This window comes from Thalassophryne amazonica, chromosome 16 (genome assembly GCF_902500255.1).
Source record: "Thalassophryne amazonica chromosome 16, fThaAma1.1, whole genome shotgun sequence".
NCBI lineage: Eukaryota > Metazoa > Chordata > Actinopteri > Batrachoidiformes > Batrachoididae > Thalassophryne > Thalassophryne amazonica.
The window spans coordinates 35,004,793-35,024,732 of record NC_047118.1 but is presented as its reverse complement, the minus strand read 5'-3'; the positions used below and the strand labels follow the sequence as shown (position 1 = coordinate 35,024,732).

General features: G+C 38.5%; 1 protein-coding gene across 1 annotated transcript in view; it reads right to left on the bottom strand.

The window, feature by feature from the left end:
• rtbdn (retbindin) overlaps window positions 1-5,838 on the bottom strand; it is a 28,823-nt gene extending 22,985 nt beyond the window's left edge. Inside the window, exons 1-3 of the mRNA XM_034190618.1 lie at window positions 5,723-5,838; window positions 587-783; window positions 370-469 (exon numbers count right to left, since the gene is read on the bottom strand). Of these exons, the coding sequence (XP_034046509.1) occupies window positions 370-469; window positions 587-746 (260 nt within the window). The 5' untranslated portion in view covers window positions 747-783; window positions 5,723-5,838. The remainder of the gene's footprint in view (window positions 1-369; window positions 470-586; window positions 784-5,722) is intronic.
• Window positions 5,839-19,940: the final 14,102 nt, after the last annotated feature.

Genomic DNA, 19,940 nt, shown 5'->3' with positions numbered 1-19,940 from the left:
AATCAGATAAAAATAAGGTACAAACTGTTTTATTGATAAATACTAGATAATAAAATGTTTTAAAAATTAATTTTACATTACTTTTTACATTTTAGTGTATGTAAGACATTTTGATTTTTTGACACAATTCAATAAAAATGATGCAGAATTTCGCAAAACAAAGTAAAATTGACAGTAATATAAGCCTTATGTTGCATCAATTTTAAAATAGATTTTAAGTTTGAAAGTTTGACCAGTTCACACAATAAATATAAAATAAATTTAACATAACAAAAGATAATGGAGCCTGAGGCAAGATTTTCCCAACACAGAAATAAAATAAAATAAATAAACTATGAGAATGAAGTGTAATTTGTAATCGATACGTACACTGAGCTCAGTAGGCCACATTTGTCCCAGGGTTCATTCTGATTACTGACTGAGGGAACATGAGACATGTCCAGAATGTCTTCCTCTGTGCAGCAACTGTCTGTCAACACCAAGGACAGGAAGGAGTTCAGCCAGCTGCCAATCAGATGATTTTAACAAGTTTTTATTTTAACAGAAGCACAAGGACAACAACAACAACAAAAAAACATCCACTCACTATCAGAGTACAGCGCGCACTCTGTCAAGTGTGGCTCTGGGCTGGGCGTGGCCTTGGACCGGCCATCACGAAGACACACCCCCTGACAGTGGGTTCGACCAATGAGCATAGCTCCCAAATGCACACAAACCAATAGCAGTGAGGGAAAGGTGACGCCCATCTTTTCAAGCAAGAACAGGTGGAAAAAGATTTCAGCACTGTGGACAGCGACAGAAGAAGAAAAACATTTAAAAACATAAAATTTTAATTCAACACACTGTAGCATTTTATAGCGTGATGTTCAATTTTTGTTCAGATTATTGTTTATAAAATGTACAGAATAAGGTTTACTCTTGATGTAAATATTATGGAGTGACAAATTGCTGATTCAATTCTTGTAATATTTACAGGGATACGGTGGCTGAGAAAGGCCACAAGAGTTCAAAGTAAGACAACACTAGCAAATGCAGAAAACACAAATACAAAAAACAAACAAACAACAAAACAGGTAGTTGCATCAAAAAATTACTTACAAATTGAGAAAACACTTGCAAACACAGACAACACAAGCAAATATACACTTCAGCAGGTGCAAGAATTTAGTTTGAGAGAACATGTGCTGCAAAGTCACACAGTACATGAAAAAGTACAGCTGATTTTGAGATTTCTACTACTTTTACTGACAGTTAATACATCAAAAAACTAAATTACAAAATGTGAAAATATAGGTTTGTTTTTTTTAAAGTGAAATCATCAATAAATTGAATAAATCAATTTATTCACCTCTGCAAACCAGCTATGTGCTTTTGCCCAAAGACAGCACTCCACCAGTAAAAGAAACCCCTTTTTGTGTTGTTTGTACTTCTATTGCGTTGTGGCTAATTATGAGGTATTTGTGTTTTTGTGTGTTATCTGAATTTGTAGCAGACACTTTATCAAATTAAACTGTGGCTTGTTTTGAAGGTTTTATCTGTTTACGTTTGTTGTGTTTGCAAGCATTTTTTTCAATATGCAAGATGTTTCTTTGATCCGACTACCTGTTGTTAAATTGATGGATATGGTTTTTGTATTTGTGTGTTTGGCATTTGCTAGTGTTGTCATAATTTGGTAGTGTTGTGGCCTCTTCCAGCCATCACATAAATATGGTTGTTTTACATCAAATTACTGTATATTATATTACTACTGCTGCTGCTACAACTAATAAGGACAACATTCAGGTACAGTGCACACCTCTTAACCTTGCAAATGTAAAGCAAAGTGATTTACTTCAAGATAAAAGCGATCAATGATCAATATAAGCAGCAATGTTTTGGATAAAATGCATTTAAAATGTTAGATAGGAAGGAAGGAAGGAAGGAAGGAAGGAAGGAAGGAAGGAAGGAAGGAAGGAAGGAACTTCAGCTTCAAGTTTATTTGATTTTAAGAGCAGCAAGAGAACATCTAAAGGACTGAAAACACAAGGTGTGAGAGAGTGTGCAAATGAGAGCAACTTAGCAATAAATGTGCTTAAAATCTGTTTTGAAAAATTCTTCGACCCTTTAGTTCGGTTAAAATTGGAGGTAGGTGTGCACACTTTTTAAATTTTACTTTTCAGGAATCTGTCAGCAAGATATTGAATAAGTTATATCCTCTCATTTGCAATAGTCTAATATGTGAGAAGCGATGAAGAATCAGCAGTACTTGAGAAACTAGTATAAGAACTAGGATTATTGAAAAACTAGAGTAAAAAGTAGGGTTACTAAGCTGCTAGGGTAAAAAGTAGGGTTATTGAGAAACTAGGATAAAAAAACAAGGGTTATTGAGAAACTAGGGTAAAAATGACGGTTATTGAGAAACTAGGATAAAAACTAGGGTTATTGAGAAACTAGGCTAAATCCTAGGGTTATTGAGAAACTAAGGTAAAAATTAGGGTTATTGAGAAACTAGGGTAAAAACAAGGATTATTGAGAAACTAGGGAACTAGGGCTAATTACTAGGGTTATTGAGAAACTACAGTAAAAATTAGGGTTATTGAAAAACTAGGGTAAAAACAAGGGTTATTGAGAAACTAGGCTAAGTACTAGGGTTATTGAGAAACTATGGTAAAAATTAGGGTTTTATTGAGAAACTAGGGTAAAAACAAGGGTTATTGAGAAACTAGGGAACTAGGGTTAAAACTAGGGTTATTGAGAAACTATGGTAAAAAGTAGGGTTATTGAGAAACTAGGATAAAAACTAGGGTTATTGAGAAACTGGGGTAAAAGCTAGGATTCTTGAGAAAATGGGGTAAAAATATGGGTTATTATTTGCAAAGTCAAATTTACACTTTCACGGAAGAACACACTTAAATTTGTGACCTCATATTTTATCTGCTGCCAGTGTCCCAACATTTTTGGCAGCTGCATCTCTTTTTAATGAAAAAGTTATCAAGCTCCACAGAAATGTATTGTGACATCAGCATGCCTTTGGAAATTAATGTATTTTTAAATGCTGTCACACAGAAGAAGCCTATAACCTTGTACCGGCCATAAGGTGCTTCACTGACCACCTGATCACCAATTTAAATTCAAAACAAAGGCATCCTTACAAATGATTTCAACCATAAACTCAGACAATCAATGCATCGGCTTTAAAATAACCTGTAAAAACTTTAATCAGGGTTGTTTCAAGACTCAGTAGATTGCACACTTCAATCATACAGTGATTTGTAGGAGATGTCCAGCAGGGATTGTTTAGTTCCTTGTGTGATTTGTAAGTGGTGACCCAGCACAGCAGACTCAGTGAGCTTTATTAAGTGGGACTGAAGCCCCACACTGAGAAGGATGCCTGGAGTGTGTGTGTGTGTACTTTTAAACATTGATACTAGGAGGTCAAAACGCTGCATGCCAAAAAAAAAAAACAAAACTAAAAAAACAAAAACTAAAAACAAAACAAAACAAAACAAAAAAGCATGTGTTTCTGAGTTTTAAAAATGCCTTTTATAATGAATTTACAGTTTCAGGAGGAAATGTACCTGAAACCCTAAAATGCTCACATCTCCCACTAGATGGCGACAAAAGCTGTTCAAATGTGCAGCATGGTCTGGACTGTTTATTCATTTGAGAAGTTAACGGCTGGCAAAAATAAGGCGGCCAATAGCCAAAAATCATTTTACAGTTGTGTCCCCTTAAACGTAAGGGCAACATGCTTGTATGTTATTGTTTTGTAATTTAAACCTGTCACTTGACCACAACAAACAATTCAAACAATGAGCTTCTTTTTAAAGGGATCTTGATCGCTAAGAACACTAGAAATAATAACTACATTTGGTTCCACTACAAATAGAGTTCAAATCTACTCTATCAGCTCAAACAAGTAGTTCAACTCAAATAACACTTTTTTTTTTTTTTTACTGTGATAGATTTGCTTTCGCTCTGTGATAGAGTTCATTTTGAGTGAGACTAAATGTAGTCCCGGCAGAGTAAATTTTACTTTGTAAAATCTACTGTAAAGGCTGAGAATCATCCTGCGATTACCCATAATTCATTTGTCTATATGGCCAAATGCAAGAACGCGGTCCTAAATTTACACATAATGACATTCGGCCACCCCTGTGTCATTCTGGCTGGAGCAGAGCTAAACCTGATTAAAATCACGAAGTTCACTCACAAGGGTGCAATTTAGAACTAGAAACTGGGGGGGAGACAATGTGCGAAACATGCCGGGCCGAAGCCCATAGGCTGGAGGTCTGGGGGCCGCTTTAGGCCCCCAGGAACCAATGGTTTCTAGATAAGCTCAGATGCATTTTGAGCATCCAGAACAGTAATTTTAATGTACTGAGAAGACCATAAAGTGGACACCATTTGACTTATACAATTTGAAACTGTGGATATAAGTACTTTATTCTGAGAGTAGCCAGCACTGATTTTATTAACATCCTGGTGTAAATAAGGTATCACCACATGTGTAGAACTCAAAAAGAATGATAGGTTGAGTTCTCATAAAAAAAAACAACTGCAATGTGGTAAAATGTATTCATAAATATGAAAGAACAGGCTCTTAATAATTATTAACTATCGCATACTGTATTTTATTTTCTCAAGATTTGTTTTTGCATAAGTTTGAAAAAACAACAGATCATAAGTTTAGGATAAATTACTTATCATGAATTTAATTTTCGAAGTGGCACTAATGACAACACTCATACTGAACATAATTTCGCTTGCATAGACTGATTTTGGAGATCAAGCAATAATTGCAGATGGGCTTTCTGAGGTCCCAGATACCTTTTCTGATTTCCTTTTCTAACTTTTAGAATTTAGTAAATTAGCATATGGTCCATTGATACTTATGCGTAGACACTAGTCCCTAGAGGCAACTATTTTTGGTTTCAAATCTGGGCAAATGCAGTCCCAGAAAATTCAGAATGTGACAAACAAGAAACAGGTGTAAACAAGTCAATGCTGCTAAAAATACAAACTTGCAGAAACAAAGATACTATTCTGACATGGTTTTGCACATAAGACTGACATGGTTTGTGCATAAGACCGACATAGCATGTTTCAAGTACACACATATATGTCATAAGGTGGGGGGGACATACCATATTCTGTCCCACCTGGTTGAAAAGGTGGTGGTGGGGGGGGGGGGGGGGGAGGGAGAACATGTCCCCCCTATCCCCCACCAAATTGCGCCCATGAGCTGGATGAGACACACATGACAGGCATGTGTGTAGGTTCAGAGATAACCTTATTGTCAAAGTACGCCACCTATAGGAAAGACAATGAACCTAAGACTAGATGTGACAAGGAAAATCAGGGAGCTAATTAAAGTGATCCTGTGGTACAATTTGGATAAACAAACCTACTGTGAAGACTATATATATATATATACAATATATATTGTATATATATATATATATACACAATATATATATATACAATTGGTGCTGATTTGTGAGTTTTATCAGTGACCTGAAGGCACTTATTACGTTATACGTTATTTTGTTTTTCTGTAACACCTAAATCACAGATCTATGATGATGATGATGATGATGATGATAATTTTAATAATATCTTCTTGAGAGCCTGTAGTTTAACTGTGATAATGTTATTTTAAGGTAACACTTTTGCGAGTTATAAATATAACGAATTATTTATCTGACAGTTTTTAATTAATTAATTAATTAATTTTTCGTACCTGTTTGTGGAGAAAAGGATGATCCGTCTGGATTGTTTTCCTGCTTCTTTGTCTTTCTTTTTATCCTTTTGAAAGAAAACAGTCACCAGAAGGCTGTTCGTGATTCTCTCTGTCTGTTTGGCTCTGCGCGCTGCTGCTGCCTCCCTCCCTCTCTCTCTCTCTCTCCCTCCCTCTCTCTCTCTCTCTCTCTCACCACCGTGTTACTGATTTAAGGACATTTGAGTCCAGCAGGCAGACCTCCTCCTCCCCTCCCATTTGCTGTGAAGAATCTTCCCTCTCTGTCGCCTCCGTCGTGCGCTTCGCTCCGTTACGCGCACAGAAAACTCAGCCTTTAGTCTCCAAAGTACCCCCTCACCCCTGCCCACATTTGATGACCCCCTCTCCCTAAAATAAAATAACTACAAAAATCAATTTATGATTTTCTTGTCCTTAAGGGATGCTGCGTCACGTCACGTGCTGCATCTGTCCTCCACACGCAGGTCGGTTTTATTTACCCTCAGATGAAGGTTGGAGAAGAGATTTAAAACCGTGCGTTGTGCTGAGAAGAGGGAATTTAAACCTCTGTGGAACAAAACCCCATGAACCCACCAGTACCTTGACACTGAAGCTGCTGTCCAAAATCAATCACAAAACCTGAGCCGGGCTCCGGCTATTTACTGGATGGTGTTTTCTTCAACACGTGGGTCAAACTGATGGATGGTGTGTCCTCACCAGTGATGCTCTGAGAGGAAGGACAAACATTTTAAAAAGCAGTTTGTTTACCCTTAAAGTGGGCTTGCAGCAGGATATTACACGGAGGATGCAGCCTGTTTGTATATTTTTCCTCCACTGTGGCATTTCTCCTGCTTTTTAATCTCACCTCCCTGTGGAGCTGCTGTGCCATCCTAATCCCTTTTTCTCTCTGTCCCTGATTGCCCTCCCAGGGCAAGCAGCCACGTTGGAGCAGATGGAGAGCGTCTTGTGCCCTAGATAGAAGATCCCGAAACTAAGACTGTGAAGTTGGTGGCATGCTTTAGACATGATTGGTTTTGGCACCAAAACCCAGTCAGAGACATAAGGAAGCAAACAGATTGGCCACTGAATAAACACACACTGAGTGCAGATGAACAGAGGACTCAGACTGTGAGGTGAATGACAGAATGAGGGCCGCGCTCTGCAGGGCGCCAGTTGTAACATAATACATGTTCAAATAAATGGTACCGTTTTTCCAAAATTAGCCATAAATGAAGGAAAAAATAAAATAAAATAACAAAATAAAACCTGCTTAAACTCACATTTCCATGACACCGAGTTTTATAAAATGTACATAGAAATATTTCATGTGAATATCTTTAATATAGTTATTTTTTACTACTTTAGTTTAAATGGAAAAACGTCCAGAGAGTTTAGGTGAATCCAAATATGGCCAAACACTGTTTCTTAAAAATGGAAAAAGTAGAGAAAATGTAAAAACTCAAGGCTGCATATATCTTTTTGAGTTTAGTCAACCCATAAACATAACATCTAACTAATGTTTTAAAGTTGGAAAAACTCATAAATTTATTATTGTAGCTGTTTCATTTGGATTTCTAAGTTTTCTCAACTTCTTCTTCAGTATACAAAAAGTGAAAAATCCATATAGCATCACTGTAAATGTTCGACATGTAAGTTAATATATCAAACAGAAACATTGTGCCACAAGAAAGTGTATTTTTTAAAGCTTTTATTTTAATACAACCTTTTACCAGGACAGATACTTTCCATATTAACTAAAGTGTCAAAGAAATATTCCTGTATATTCGTTTTGTTTCCTGTATATTCGTTTTGTGAATTGTTTCTGTGAATTGTTCTGTATTTTGTGTCTGTAGCATGGCCCAAGCAGAGGGACACCCCTTTGAGTCTGGTCTGCTTGAGGTTTCTTCCTTAGAGCGAGTTTTTCCTTACCACTGTTGCTCTGGGGGTTAGTAAGGTTAGACCTTACTTGTGTGAAGCACCTTGAAGCAACTCTGTTGTGATTTGGCGCTGTATAAATTTAAATAAATTGAAATTAATTATATATTCAGCTAAGCATTTAGATATATAGCTAAATATTTAAGTGCAAAATAAACAAACTATTTAGTTTAATAGTCAATTATATATTTATATATTTATCACGCACACACGCATACACACAGAAATATATATGTATATAGTCTATTATATGTGTGTGTGTGTGTGTGTGTGTGTGTGTGGTGCTGACGCCTTCTCATCCTCTTTATATTATTATGTTATTTGATTTTCTATTTTCTGTTTCTTCAGCTTTGTAAAATTTTGCAAAACCTTGTAATTGTTACAGTGGCCTAAGCAGAGGGTCACCCCTTTGAGTCTGGTCTGCTTGAGGTTTCTTCCTCAGTACCACCAAAGGGAGTTTTTTCTTACCACTGCTGCCTGTGTGCTTGCTCTGGGGTTGGTAAGGTTAGACTTGTGTGAAGCGCCTTGACACAGCTTTGTTGTGATTTGGCACTATATAAATGAAATAAACTGAAATTCAATTGTGTGTGTGTGTGTGTGTGTATGTATAATCTGCTGAATGTTTTTGCTGTCATTATGGGTCAGTGTGAACAAATTGAGTTGTTACTTTGAACATGTGTTTGTTTACAAGTGTCACACTGTAGTGAGCGGTCTCACGTGGGACACTTTTGTCCACCAAACTGTTTGAAGGGTCATTGCTACTTTATTTTTGGGGGTTAGAGCAGAGGAGAAGAGGGCACACAAACAGCTCTCTATCTGGTAATTAGAGGAGGAATAACGATATCCTTTGTGCAGGAGCAATTCAGGGAGCAGTGAAGGAGGACAAACACATCCGCTGCTGCTCTCTGTGTACAATTGCTGTCATTCTCTTTTAATAGGTTCCAGGTTCACTGCTGGAATTTCAGTTTTGGGACAGCCAACTGGTGTTACTCATCTTTTTAAACCCATGAACTTGCGGGATTCATTTCTGCCATTCAGTGTATTTGACAAGTTCAACTGACCTATTTCTTCATGCTCTCCATCTACTCTACTCTTCTTTCTATGCAGTCTTCCTCCTGTCCTTCCTCTAAAACTTTATCTGCAGCAGTTACAGTAAAGAAAACATGTTTTTTTTTCTTACCAATTTTCCTTCTACAATTCCCCCCCTTTACAATTTGCAAAAGCAACACAGCCATCCTGGATTACATCCTGGTTTGTAAGGACTTTTGAGGTGATGTTGTGGATTTACTTGATACTAATTTCGGGTCAAGTTTTACACAGATGTTTTATCTAAGACTAGGCAAATAAGTGGTTACTACTAGTAAAAAAAAAAAAGAAGAATATAAAAGGTGCTACAGTCAGACCCTTCTGTTGGCCAAACAAGCACAACGAAAGATCTCTGCCCATCTGCTCTTTCTTTCCGATCTGTCTTTAGTACTGCGCCATTAAGTCCCTGGTAGTTGTTTTGGTCGCTTGTCCCTAGAAAATGACGACATCTGGTCACAATGAACTAACATGCACTGAACAAAAGTATAAACGCAACAATTTTTTTTTTTTGGGCTCCCATTCTTCATGAGCTGAATTCAAAGATCTAAAACATTTTCTACATTGTTCACAAATCTGTCTAAATCTGTGTTAGTGAGCACTTCCCCTTTGCCGAGATAACCCATCCCACCTCACAGGTGTGGCATATCAAGATGCTGATTACACAGCATGATTACTGCACAGGTGTGCCTTAGGCTGGCCACAATAAAAGGCAACTCAGAAATGTGCAGTTTTGCTTTATTGGTCGGGGGGAGTGGTCTGGAGGGGGTCAGAAAACCAGTCAGTATCTGGTGTGACCACCATTTGCCTCACGCAGTGCAACACATCTCCTTCCTTCCATCAATCTTTGTCTAATCAGACCAGAGAATTTTGTTTCACATGGTCTGAGAGTCCTTCAGGTACCTTACCTTTTGGCAAACTCCAGGTGGGCTGCCATGTACTTTTTACTAAGGAGTGGCTTCTGTCTGGCCACTGTACCATACAGACCTGATTAGTGAGAGATAGTTGTCCATCTGGAAGGTTCTCCTCTCTCCACAGAGGAATGCTGGACCTCTCATTGAGTGACCATCGGGTTCTTGATCACCTCCTTGACCAAGTCCTGCTGGATCCGAACCTCATCCATTTATGGATGATGGAGGCCACTGTGGTCATTGGGACTTTCAAAGCAGCAGAAATGTTTCTGTACCCTTCCCCAGATTTATGCCTCGAGACAATCCTGTCTCGGAGGTCTACAGAATCAGAATCAGAATCAGAATTCTTTATTTGTCATTGTTCCTCAGGGGCTCAATGAAATTCAAAAACAGCTCTAAAAAGAAAAAAAGTGCAAAAACAAAACAAAAACAAAAACAAATAATGCATAGTGCATATAAAAGTTATAAAAAGACATATAAAAATATGAAGTTATAAAAAAGACTGTTACAGTGGGGTTGAGGCGTTCAGGGCAACAACAGCTCTTGGAAAGAAGCTGTTTTTCAGTCTGTTTGTTTTACTCCTTATTGTTCTAAAGCGCCTCCCAGAAGGTAAGAGTTCAAATAGGTGGTGACCAGGGTGTGAGGAGTCCCTGACGATGCTGCAGGCTCTCCTGAGGCAGCAGGTGTGGTGAATCTCCTCCAAAGATGGGAGAGTGCAGTCAATCAGTCTCTGGGTGGTGTTAATGACCTGCTGAAGCTGCTTCCTCTCTACTGCAGTGCAGCTGGAGAACCACAGCAAGATGCCGCAGCTCAGCACAGACTCCACAGAGCAGCGGTAGAAGGACAGCAGGAGCTCAGATCTCAAATTATTCTTCCTGAGAGTCCTCAGGAAGTAGAGTCTCTGCTGTGCCTTCTTCAGGATCGCTGTGGAGTTAATAGTCCACATCAGATCCTCGCTGATGTAGGTGCCCAGGAACCTGATGTCTTGCACCATCTCCACCCTATCCCCATTGATGGTGATGGGCTGAATGTCTGGTTTACACTTCCTAAAGTCAACGATAAGCTCCTTTGACTTGGAGGTGTTCAGGGTGAGATTATTATCCGTACACCAGACAGACAGACGCTCCACCTCCACCCTGTAGGCAGTCTCATCTCCTTCTGAGATGAGCCCCACCACCGTGGTGTCATCTGCAAACTTAATGATGGTGTTGTTCGCGTGGGTGGGGGTGCAGTCATGGGTGTAGAGGGTGTAGACCAGGGGGCTCAGCACACAGCACTGAGGAGAGCCGGTGCTGGTCCTCAGTGATGAGGACAGGTGGTGGCCTACTCTCACCCTCTGGGAACGGTCCGTCAGAAAGTCCATAATCCAAAAACAGGTGCTGTCGGGGAGACCCAAGTCCCTCAGTTTGCTCACCAGCCTGCTCGGGATGATGGTGTTAAAGGCCGAGCTGAAGTCCAGGAAGAGCAGCCTGGCATAGCTCCCCCGCTGCTCCATGTGGGTCAGCGTGATGTGCAGAGCAGTGGCGATGGCATCCTCTGTGCACCGGTTGGCTCTGTAGGCAAACTGGTGGGGGTCGAGTGTGGGGGGCAGACACGAGATGATATGACGCTGTACCAGTTTCTCAAAGCACTTCATGATGATGGGGGTGAGTGCTACTGGCCAGTAGTCATTGAGGCTGGCGATGTTGTTCTGTTTAGGCAGAGGGACAATGGTGGAGGACTTCAAACAGGGTGGGATGGAGCACTGGGAGAGGGACTGGTTGAAGATGATGGTGAAGATCCCCGCCAGTTGGTCTGCACAGTCCCTCAGCACCCTTCCAGTCACACCGTCAGGTCCAGCAGCTTTTTGGGGGTTCACAGACAGTTCCTTTGACTTCATGCTTGGTTTGGGTTCTGACATGCACTGTCAAAATAAGTATTTGATCCACTGTCAATTTTGCAAGTTTTCCCACCTACAAAGAATGGAGAGGTCTGTATGTTTTATTGTAGGTACACTTCAACTGTGAGAGTTAGAATCTAAAAAAAAAAAAAAAAAAATCATAATTCCCATTGTATGATTTTTAAATAATTCATTTGCATTTTATTGCACGAAATAAGTATTTGATCCACTAGAAAAACAGACTTTAATATTTGGTACAGAAACCTTTGTTTGCAGTTACAGAGCTCAGATGTTTCCTGTAGTTCTTGACCAAGTTTGCACACTGCAGCAGGGATTTTTGCCCACTCCTTCATACAGATCTTCTCCATATCTCTTAGGATTGGCGTTTCAGCTCCCTCCAGGCTCGGACTGACCCTGCACGTTTAGAAGTGTGTGGGCCGGCCCTCCCATATTTATAGAGATTATGGAAATATACAGTGTTCTCGAACCGCGCGCTGCTGTCAACGAGAAAAGTCCGTGATCGGTGAAGCTACAGCATTTAATCGGCGCAGCTGCAGAGCCACGTCCTGAATTTGTGTCAAAATAAAAGTTCTATAGTGTTTCATACACGGCACAGTCTTATTCTAGGTTTCAGTTTTGTTTCCGTTTGATCACACAACGGAGACTTACATAGAGCACACTGATTGACATGACCAACAGCCAATGACAATGGAGAAGCATACAGGGTGGCCAATCAGATTGCAGGAAGAGCAAGCGGCCGCTCCCGCCCCTGTGAATGGATTGAGTCCTCGGCGCCTGGGCTTTTCTACTGATACAAGGTTGGAATCGTTTCTTTTCAATCAATTTCAATCAATCAATTTTATTTATATAGCACCAAATCACAACAAACAGTTGCCCCAAGGCGCTTTATATTGTAAGGCAAGGCCATACAATAATTACGTAAAAACCCCAACAAAACGACCCCCTGTGAGCAAGCACTTGGCGACAGTGGGAAGGAAAAACTCCCTTTTAACAGGAAGAAACCTCCAGCAGAACCAGGCTCAGGGAGGGGCAGTCTTCTGCTGGGACTGGTTGGGGCTGAGGGAGAGAACCAGGAAAAAGACATGCTGTGGAGGGGAGCAGAGATCAATCACTAATGATTAAATGCAGAGTGGTGCATACAGAGCAAAAAGAGAAAGAAACACTCAGCGCATCATGGGAACCCCCAGCAGTCTAAGTCTATAGCAGCATAACTAAGGGATGGTTCAGGGTCACCAACTATAAGCTTTAGCAAAAAGGAAAGTTTTAAGACTAATCTTAAAAGTAGAGAGGGTGTCTGTCTCCCTGATCTGAATTGGGAGCTGGTTCCACAGGAGAGGAGCCTTTTTTTTATCTTAATTAACTGTGCTTTACTTTTATTAATCTTTAAATGCAACAGCTACGGACTTCAGCTCCTTAATTTGCTGCTGTGTGAATCCTAGCAGTGGTTACACATTACCTCTCTCTCTCTCTCTCTCTCTCTCTCACTCACACACACACTTTGGAGACACAAAAACTTTATTCCGCTTGTGTGCATTTGCTTCCATTTTGTCAGACCTGGCGCCAGAAAAAAAATATTAAGGGGGCGATGAGTTTATCACAGGGGGCGGGGTCGCCCCCCCCCCCAAAAAATAGTGCGCACCGGAGGAGACGTGCGCTCCTGGAAAGCTCGTGTATTTACGCTGCATCGTTGTAAGAGACTGACTAAGAGTGAAGAGTGATGGCAGTATTTTTTTAAATTATTATTTGAACGTATAGACGCTCGGTCAAGTGATCTCCTGCATACCACAGAGCCGGTGTTCTGTCGAGATGAGGTGCACCAACTTTCGACACTCTGAGCTCTGACGTACCTTCGCATTGTCCAACAGGAACGACGCGTCGGGCCAAAACACGGAAGACTCGTGGCAGAAACCACTGATTTGTACAAAATGGATTGGACCAATCCGATTGGTGCAGAAACCACTGATCTGTACAAAACATTAACGTGTGACAGGACTGCTCATTTATAGAGCAGTTTTCTGAAGAAAAATCATTGGAAATGTTTTTTTGTTGTTGTTAACTCAAAATTTCTGATTACTGTTAAAAAAAAGTTTATAACACTTGTAATTAAAACAGGTAAATAAATCAATAAATGGTTCTTTAGAAACCTTTCATCTGTATTAAAACCACCTGTTATTTCAGATTAGATAATTTCTTGTTTAACATAAGGAACTTCAGACATTTATTTTTAGACAAATAAAATAATATGGAAACTTGTATATTTTTTGAAGTCTGGTAGATTATTTATATCTTATTTCAACCAGAAAAACAAACACTAAATAAATACAAGTGTTTATTATAAATGCAAAAGGAAATAATTTAACAATGACTGCAGTGTGATTGTAAAGTAGGATTTCTGTGACATAAACCTCATGATGTTTATATATATATATATATATATAAACCTCATGATGTTTATATATATATATATATATATATAAACCTCATGATGTTTATATATATATATATATATATATATATAAACCTCATGATGTTTATATATATATATATATATATATAAACCTCATGATGTTTATATATATATATATATATAAACCTCATGAGGTTTATATATATATATATATATATAAACCTCATGAGGTTTATATATATATATATATATATATATATAAACCTCATGATGTTTATATATATATATATAAACCTCATGATGTTTATATATATATATATATATATATATATAAACCTCATGATGTTTATATATATATATATAAACCTCATGATGTTTATATATATATATATATATATATATAAACCTCATGATGTTTATATATATATATATATATATATATAAACCTCATGATGTTTATATATATATATATATATATATATATATATATATATATATATATATATATATATATATATATATAGTCATTTAAACTTGTAATTTCATCAAAATATGTAATTGCCTTTAATGTTATCAGGACGCCCCCTCGTGGTGCCAGGTCCGCGTTTTGTACTATGATCAAGGTGAAATGACAGTGAAAGTGTGTGTTTAGGTGTGTGTTCATGGTGTTTAGGTGTATAGTATTTGTTCATTGGGGGTTCGGTATGAACGGGTGGGTGTGCGTGTTTGGGGGTGGATTCGTCGGGCCAATAGTGGGCTGGTCCAGAGGAAAAATGTCAGGGCCGAAATTTGTTCCCAGTTCGACCCTGGCTCCCTCCAAAGATTTTCTATTAGTTCAGGTCTTGAGACTGGCTAGACCACTCCAGGACCTTGAAATGCTTCTTATGGAGCCCCTCCTTAGTTGTCCTGGCTGTATGTTTGGTGTCATTGTCATGCTGGAAGACCCAGCCATGACCCATCTTCAATGCTCTTACTGAGGGAAGGAGGTTGTTTGCCAAAATCTCATGATACATGACCCCATCCATCTAATCTTCAATACGGTGCAGTCATCCCCTTTGCAGAAAAGCACCCCCAAAAAATGATGTTTCCACCCCCATGCTTCATTGTTGGGATGGTGTTCTTGGGGTTGTTCTCATCCTCCAAATACGGCGAGTGGAGTTGATGCCAGAAAGCTCTATGTTGGTCTCATCTGACCACATGACCTTCTCCCATGCCTCCTCTGGATTATCCACATGGTCACTGGTAAACATCAAACAGGCCTGGACATGTGCTGGCAGGATTTTAAACCATGACGGCGTAGTGTATTACTAATGTAATCTTTGTGACGGTGGTCCCAGCTCTCTTCAGGTCATTGCCCAGGTCCTCCTGTGTTGTTCTGGACGTTCTCAGAATCATCTTTACCCCACGAGGTGAGATCTTGTATGGAGCCCAAAACCGAGGAAGACTGACAGTTATCATGTGTTTCTTCCATTTTCTAAGAATTGCGCCAACAGTTGCTGCCTTCTCACCAAGCAGCTTGCCTGTTGTCCAGTAGCCCATCCCAGCCTTGTGTGGGTCTACAGTTTTGTCTCTGATGTCCTTAGACAGCTCTTTGGTCTTGGCCATGGTGTACAGGTTGGAGTGTGATTGATTGAGTGTGTTGGCAGATGTCTTTTATACAGGTAACGAGTTCAAACACATGCAATTAATACAGGTAAAGAGTGCAAAATAGGAGGGCTTCTTAAAGAAAAATTAACAGGTCTGTGACAGCCAGAATTGTTGCTGGTTGGTAGGGGACAAATACTTATTTCATGCAATAAATTCAAATTAACTATTTAAAAATCAGACAATGTAATTTTTCAGAATTTTTTTAGATTCTGTCTCTCACAGATGAAGTGTACCTAAGATAAAACGTACAGACCTCTCCATTCTTTGTAGGTGAGAAAACTTGCAAAATCGACAGTGGATCAAATACTTATTTGCCCCAATGTAAGTACATGTGATTTCTTAGTTTGTTTTATTGTTAATAAATTTGCAAAAATCGCAAATAAACTTTTTTTACATTGTCATTATAGGGTATTGTGTGGAGAATTTTGAGAAAATAAATGAATTTCATCCCTTTTGGAGTAGTGCTGTAACATAAATTGTTGAAACAGTGAAGTGCCGTAAATACTTTCTGGATGCATTGTAAATAATATATTGAAAGAGTTGCTTCAAATGCCAGATTCTGAGGCTTGTTGTTGCAAATTAGAGGAAGAACATGCTAAAAAGTGTCTTGAAAAAGTGTATGAAAATTGATTTAAAACTATTAACTTTAACAGCACTACTGTTTCCCCTTTAATCCTTATTTTGTATGTTCTAAAAATGTGAATGTGTATTTATTCTGCAAATGTAAATGTTATGTGGGTTTAAATCCAGTGAACAAATTCAAATTAGACATGTACAGTAGGATTTAATCAAACAAAAACATTTTTTCCATCAAACATGGATTTTTTTAAAAAGGTGATTTTCTGTCCAGTTTTCTGCTTTTTGTGTCATTTTGTCATTGTGTTCCAGTCACTGCTCTCAGTAAATCAACACGAACAAACAATGTAGAAAAATAGTTTTCTAATAATTAAACATCAACATATAAAAAAACATTATTGTCATCATCTACAAATGGGGAACATTATTTTTCTAAATTATAAAGCAAATCAAACAGTTAGAAAAAATAATAATAAAAGGCAAATGTCTGTCATGAAGAGCTTTAGAGTGTCTTTAATTTCTATCCAGTGAATTAAAAAGAGCTGCAGCTATGAACATAATTACTGCTTGTTCTCGTTGCTCTTTACTGACATTTCAATAAGTTGCCACATTTATTGTTTATGCAAACAACAAAAGCCTCACTTCACCCCCAGTGGTTGCATTAGTACAGCTCTTCACCCCCAGTAACCAGACCCACTCCTACATCTTCAACACAACCAGACCCTCAGCCAATGCAAAACTTAATTTGAAACAACATTGACTAGGGTCTGTCATGGGATTTGATATGAGTTGACTTTTTTAACGATATCTTTGGAACATCCAGATGGTATCAGTTGCAGTGATACATTTTTTCTGCCATCTGTACAAAAGTACGAGTGGAGAGCAAAGTATATGTAAAAAACATGAATTTTCTTGTTTTTTCCCCCCCAACATAAATACAAATTCACAACATGCAAGAATAGATGAAGAACACTAAAACTATCAGAGGTGTCAAATCTGGCTTCAGAAAGTAAAAACCCTCACCTAAAACAGGTGATCTCAATAATTAGCTCATCCACCTGCCTGAAGAGCTGAAGTAATTACAATCAGCTGGTTTATTGGGAAGATGGAACAAATATGTGGCTGGACTTTTACTTTCTGAAGCTGGATTTGACACCTCTGAAAACTATATGCAGATGCTAGGAAAAACAGTTAAAATACACAATAGTATCATCTGCATAGACATCCATTGTATACTTGCATCTTTGTTTGCACAAAGATTATTCATATGAATAAAAATAATAGTGTTCCATGTAGTGAAACCTGAGAACTAGTAGGCACTCACAGAGTGCATACCTCCACGGAGTCCACATCTTGCTTAAAACCTGTTCTGGGTCCTGGACTGAAATTATGTTCTGGACCAAATAATAATTAAAAAATCCTTATTTTCTAGGATTATTATCATTATCCATTTGCTCACCAAATTTAATCAACATCCTCTCACAACATGTTGAGTTAAATGTTGCTATGGTCTTCTGATCACTGTCCCAGAATATATTCCGAATAACTTCCAAAATTAAATAAATTATTTCCCAGAACATTATCTATGTGCTCACCACATTTCCCTGAAATCTGTTAATTAATATTTGAGTTATCCTGCTAAAAGAAAAAACAAATAAACAAAGAGAAAAACAGACAGACAGTCCTGACAATATTATCTCCAGATAAACCAAAACCTTGTAGTAATTTTTTTTTTCAGAACTGTTTGGTCTACCATATTAAAAGCTTTAGTTAAATAATTAAATGGCAATCAATACCAAATACTGATTTAGTCAAGGTTCCCTTCATCATGAGGAGTCACAGTATCAGATCTAACATCCACTTTTCAGAATTTGTAAACAGTATGAATTAGATTTCGGGCTTGTAACAAACTGGAAAAAGGCTATTGTCATAGTCATGTCTGCATGTCTGTCCACAGCGATATCTTCAAAATGCAACCAGCAACTTCAGTCAAGCTTGGTGTTTGGTTGCAACACAGGTTATGTCAAGCTCACAGGTCTAAGATCAAAACAGAGGTCATTGTCGTAAATACATGAATGGCCATATCTCAGAAACTACACAAGATACTGAAATGTGGTTTTCTGCATAGACCTCTATTCTCTTGGTGATAACAAATGTATCAGACCTCTGACATCAAAGATTTTATGTGATTCCACCAAGTGAAGTTGAACAGTTAGCTGGTGGTGGCGAGGCATTTCAGTTGTCTAACGCATTATTTAGTGTTTGATACATTTTTAAAACTGGAGCATATAAGAAAGGCTGAATAATAATAAAGTCATGCTGAAAAAAGGCTGAATCTGTGCGGAGCTGTTAATAAATAATGGTATCATCAACATAGAAAATATTTATTCACCTCAAATTTGTTCTCAAAAAGATTATATTACAAACAAATAATAATAGCAGTCCAACTACTGAGCCCTGTGGTACACCACTGAAGAAAGACAAAAATGCTGATGATGTAATTGTCACTGAAAACACTGAATTCTAATATTTAATTTGAAAACCCCGCAACACTGTTTACCCATGATAATATAATACTCTGTCTCATATGCCTCCTAGTTATTAGGTCTAAAATGTTTAGATGAATAAAAAAAATTTACACTTTCCTATCCTTGTCCAATTCGTCTAATGCTTCCCGGTGGATCCCAGGGATCAGCCCCCCCCCCCCCCCCCCCCAAAAAACATGGCGTCACCTCCATGTGGGCTCACCACCTGCAAGGAGAGTGACAGGGTCTGGTGTGCTGCTTTTATTTGTACTTGCAGTGGACAGGAACAAAGGCACTCATGGATTGACACTTGGTTATCACTCACATGAATAGAAGTAATAATGGTCTAAGTATTGAACCCTGTGGTACAGCAATGGAGTACTAAAGGTCGGACAGGAGATGTCACAATATTACAAACACTTTGTTGGTCTAATCAAGTTCCATGTGTTGGGAAGAATGTTCCATGACAGTTGGCCTCTGACCACTTGATGATACAGCGTACATACCTGAAAAAAACTGAAGGTCTTCATATATCCGTCTGGGGAAGACATGCATCATGATATAACACATACAGTTCAGATAAACAACGCATGTCACCCACATACAAATTTCAAATGCAACACTCGCCATCCAAATTACATAACTGTACTGATCCATGCAATAGGGCAAGACCCACCCACCTGTGGGCCGGTCAAGCAAAGGATTAGAAACATAGGTAGGGTGCTATGTCAGGGCTCTTGTATGCAACTCTGGGGGGGGGGGGGGGGGGGGGGTTGCTGCAAGTTCCAGCGCTGTCGCAATGACTCTCTGTTCATTCTGTGAAGGCATCTTTTCAATACAACATCTAGTTTTGAAGTCCGTGTCCTGTCAGTCTCTCAGTCTTCAACTTCGCTCACCACATAAAATTACCGGGGGGGTTGCCAGGCAAGAAAATCCCCTACAAATAATAAAACAAATAAAATAAGTATGTTTCATAATTACAGTATGTGATGGAATATATTAAAAGCTTTTGATAAACTAATGATTAGTAATATGGAAGAAGCTTTTTCCTCTGTGTGGCTTTAAATGAAAAAAGCACATTTAATATGTCCCAAGTTTACGAAATGTGTATCCTCATAACAGAGCCTTCACTTTATCACATTTCTCATATAGAGATTATTGCATTTTATAAAGGCCCTGTTATTGATCTTTCTTCCTGTCATGTCAGTCATGCTCAGATTGTATTGTATTTTGATTTATA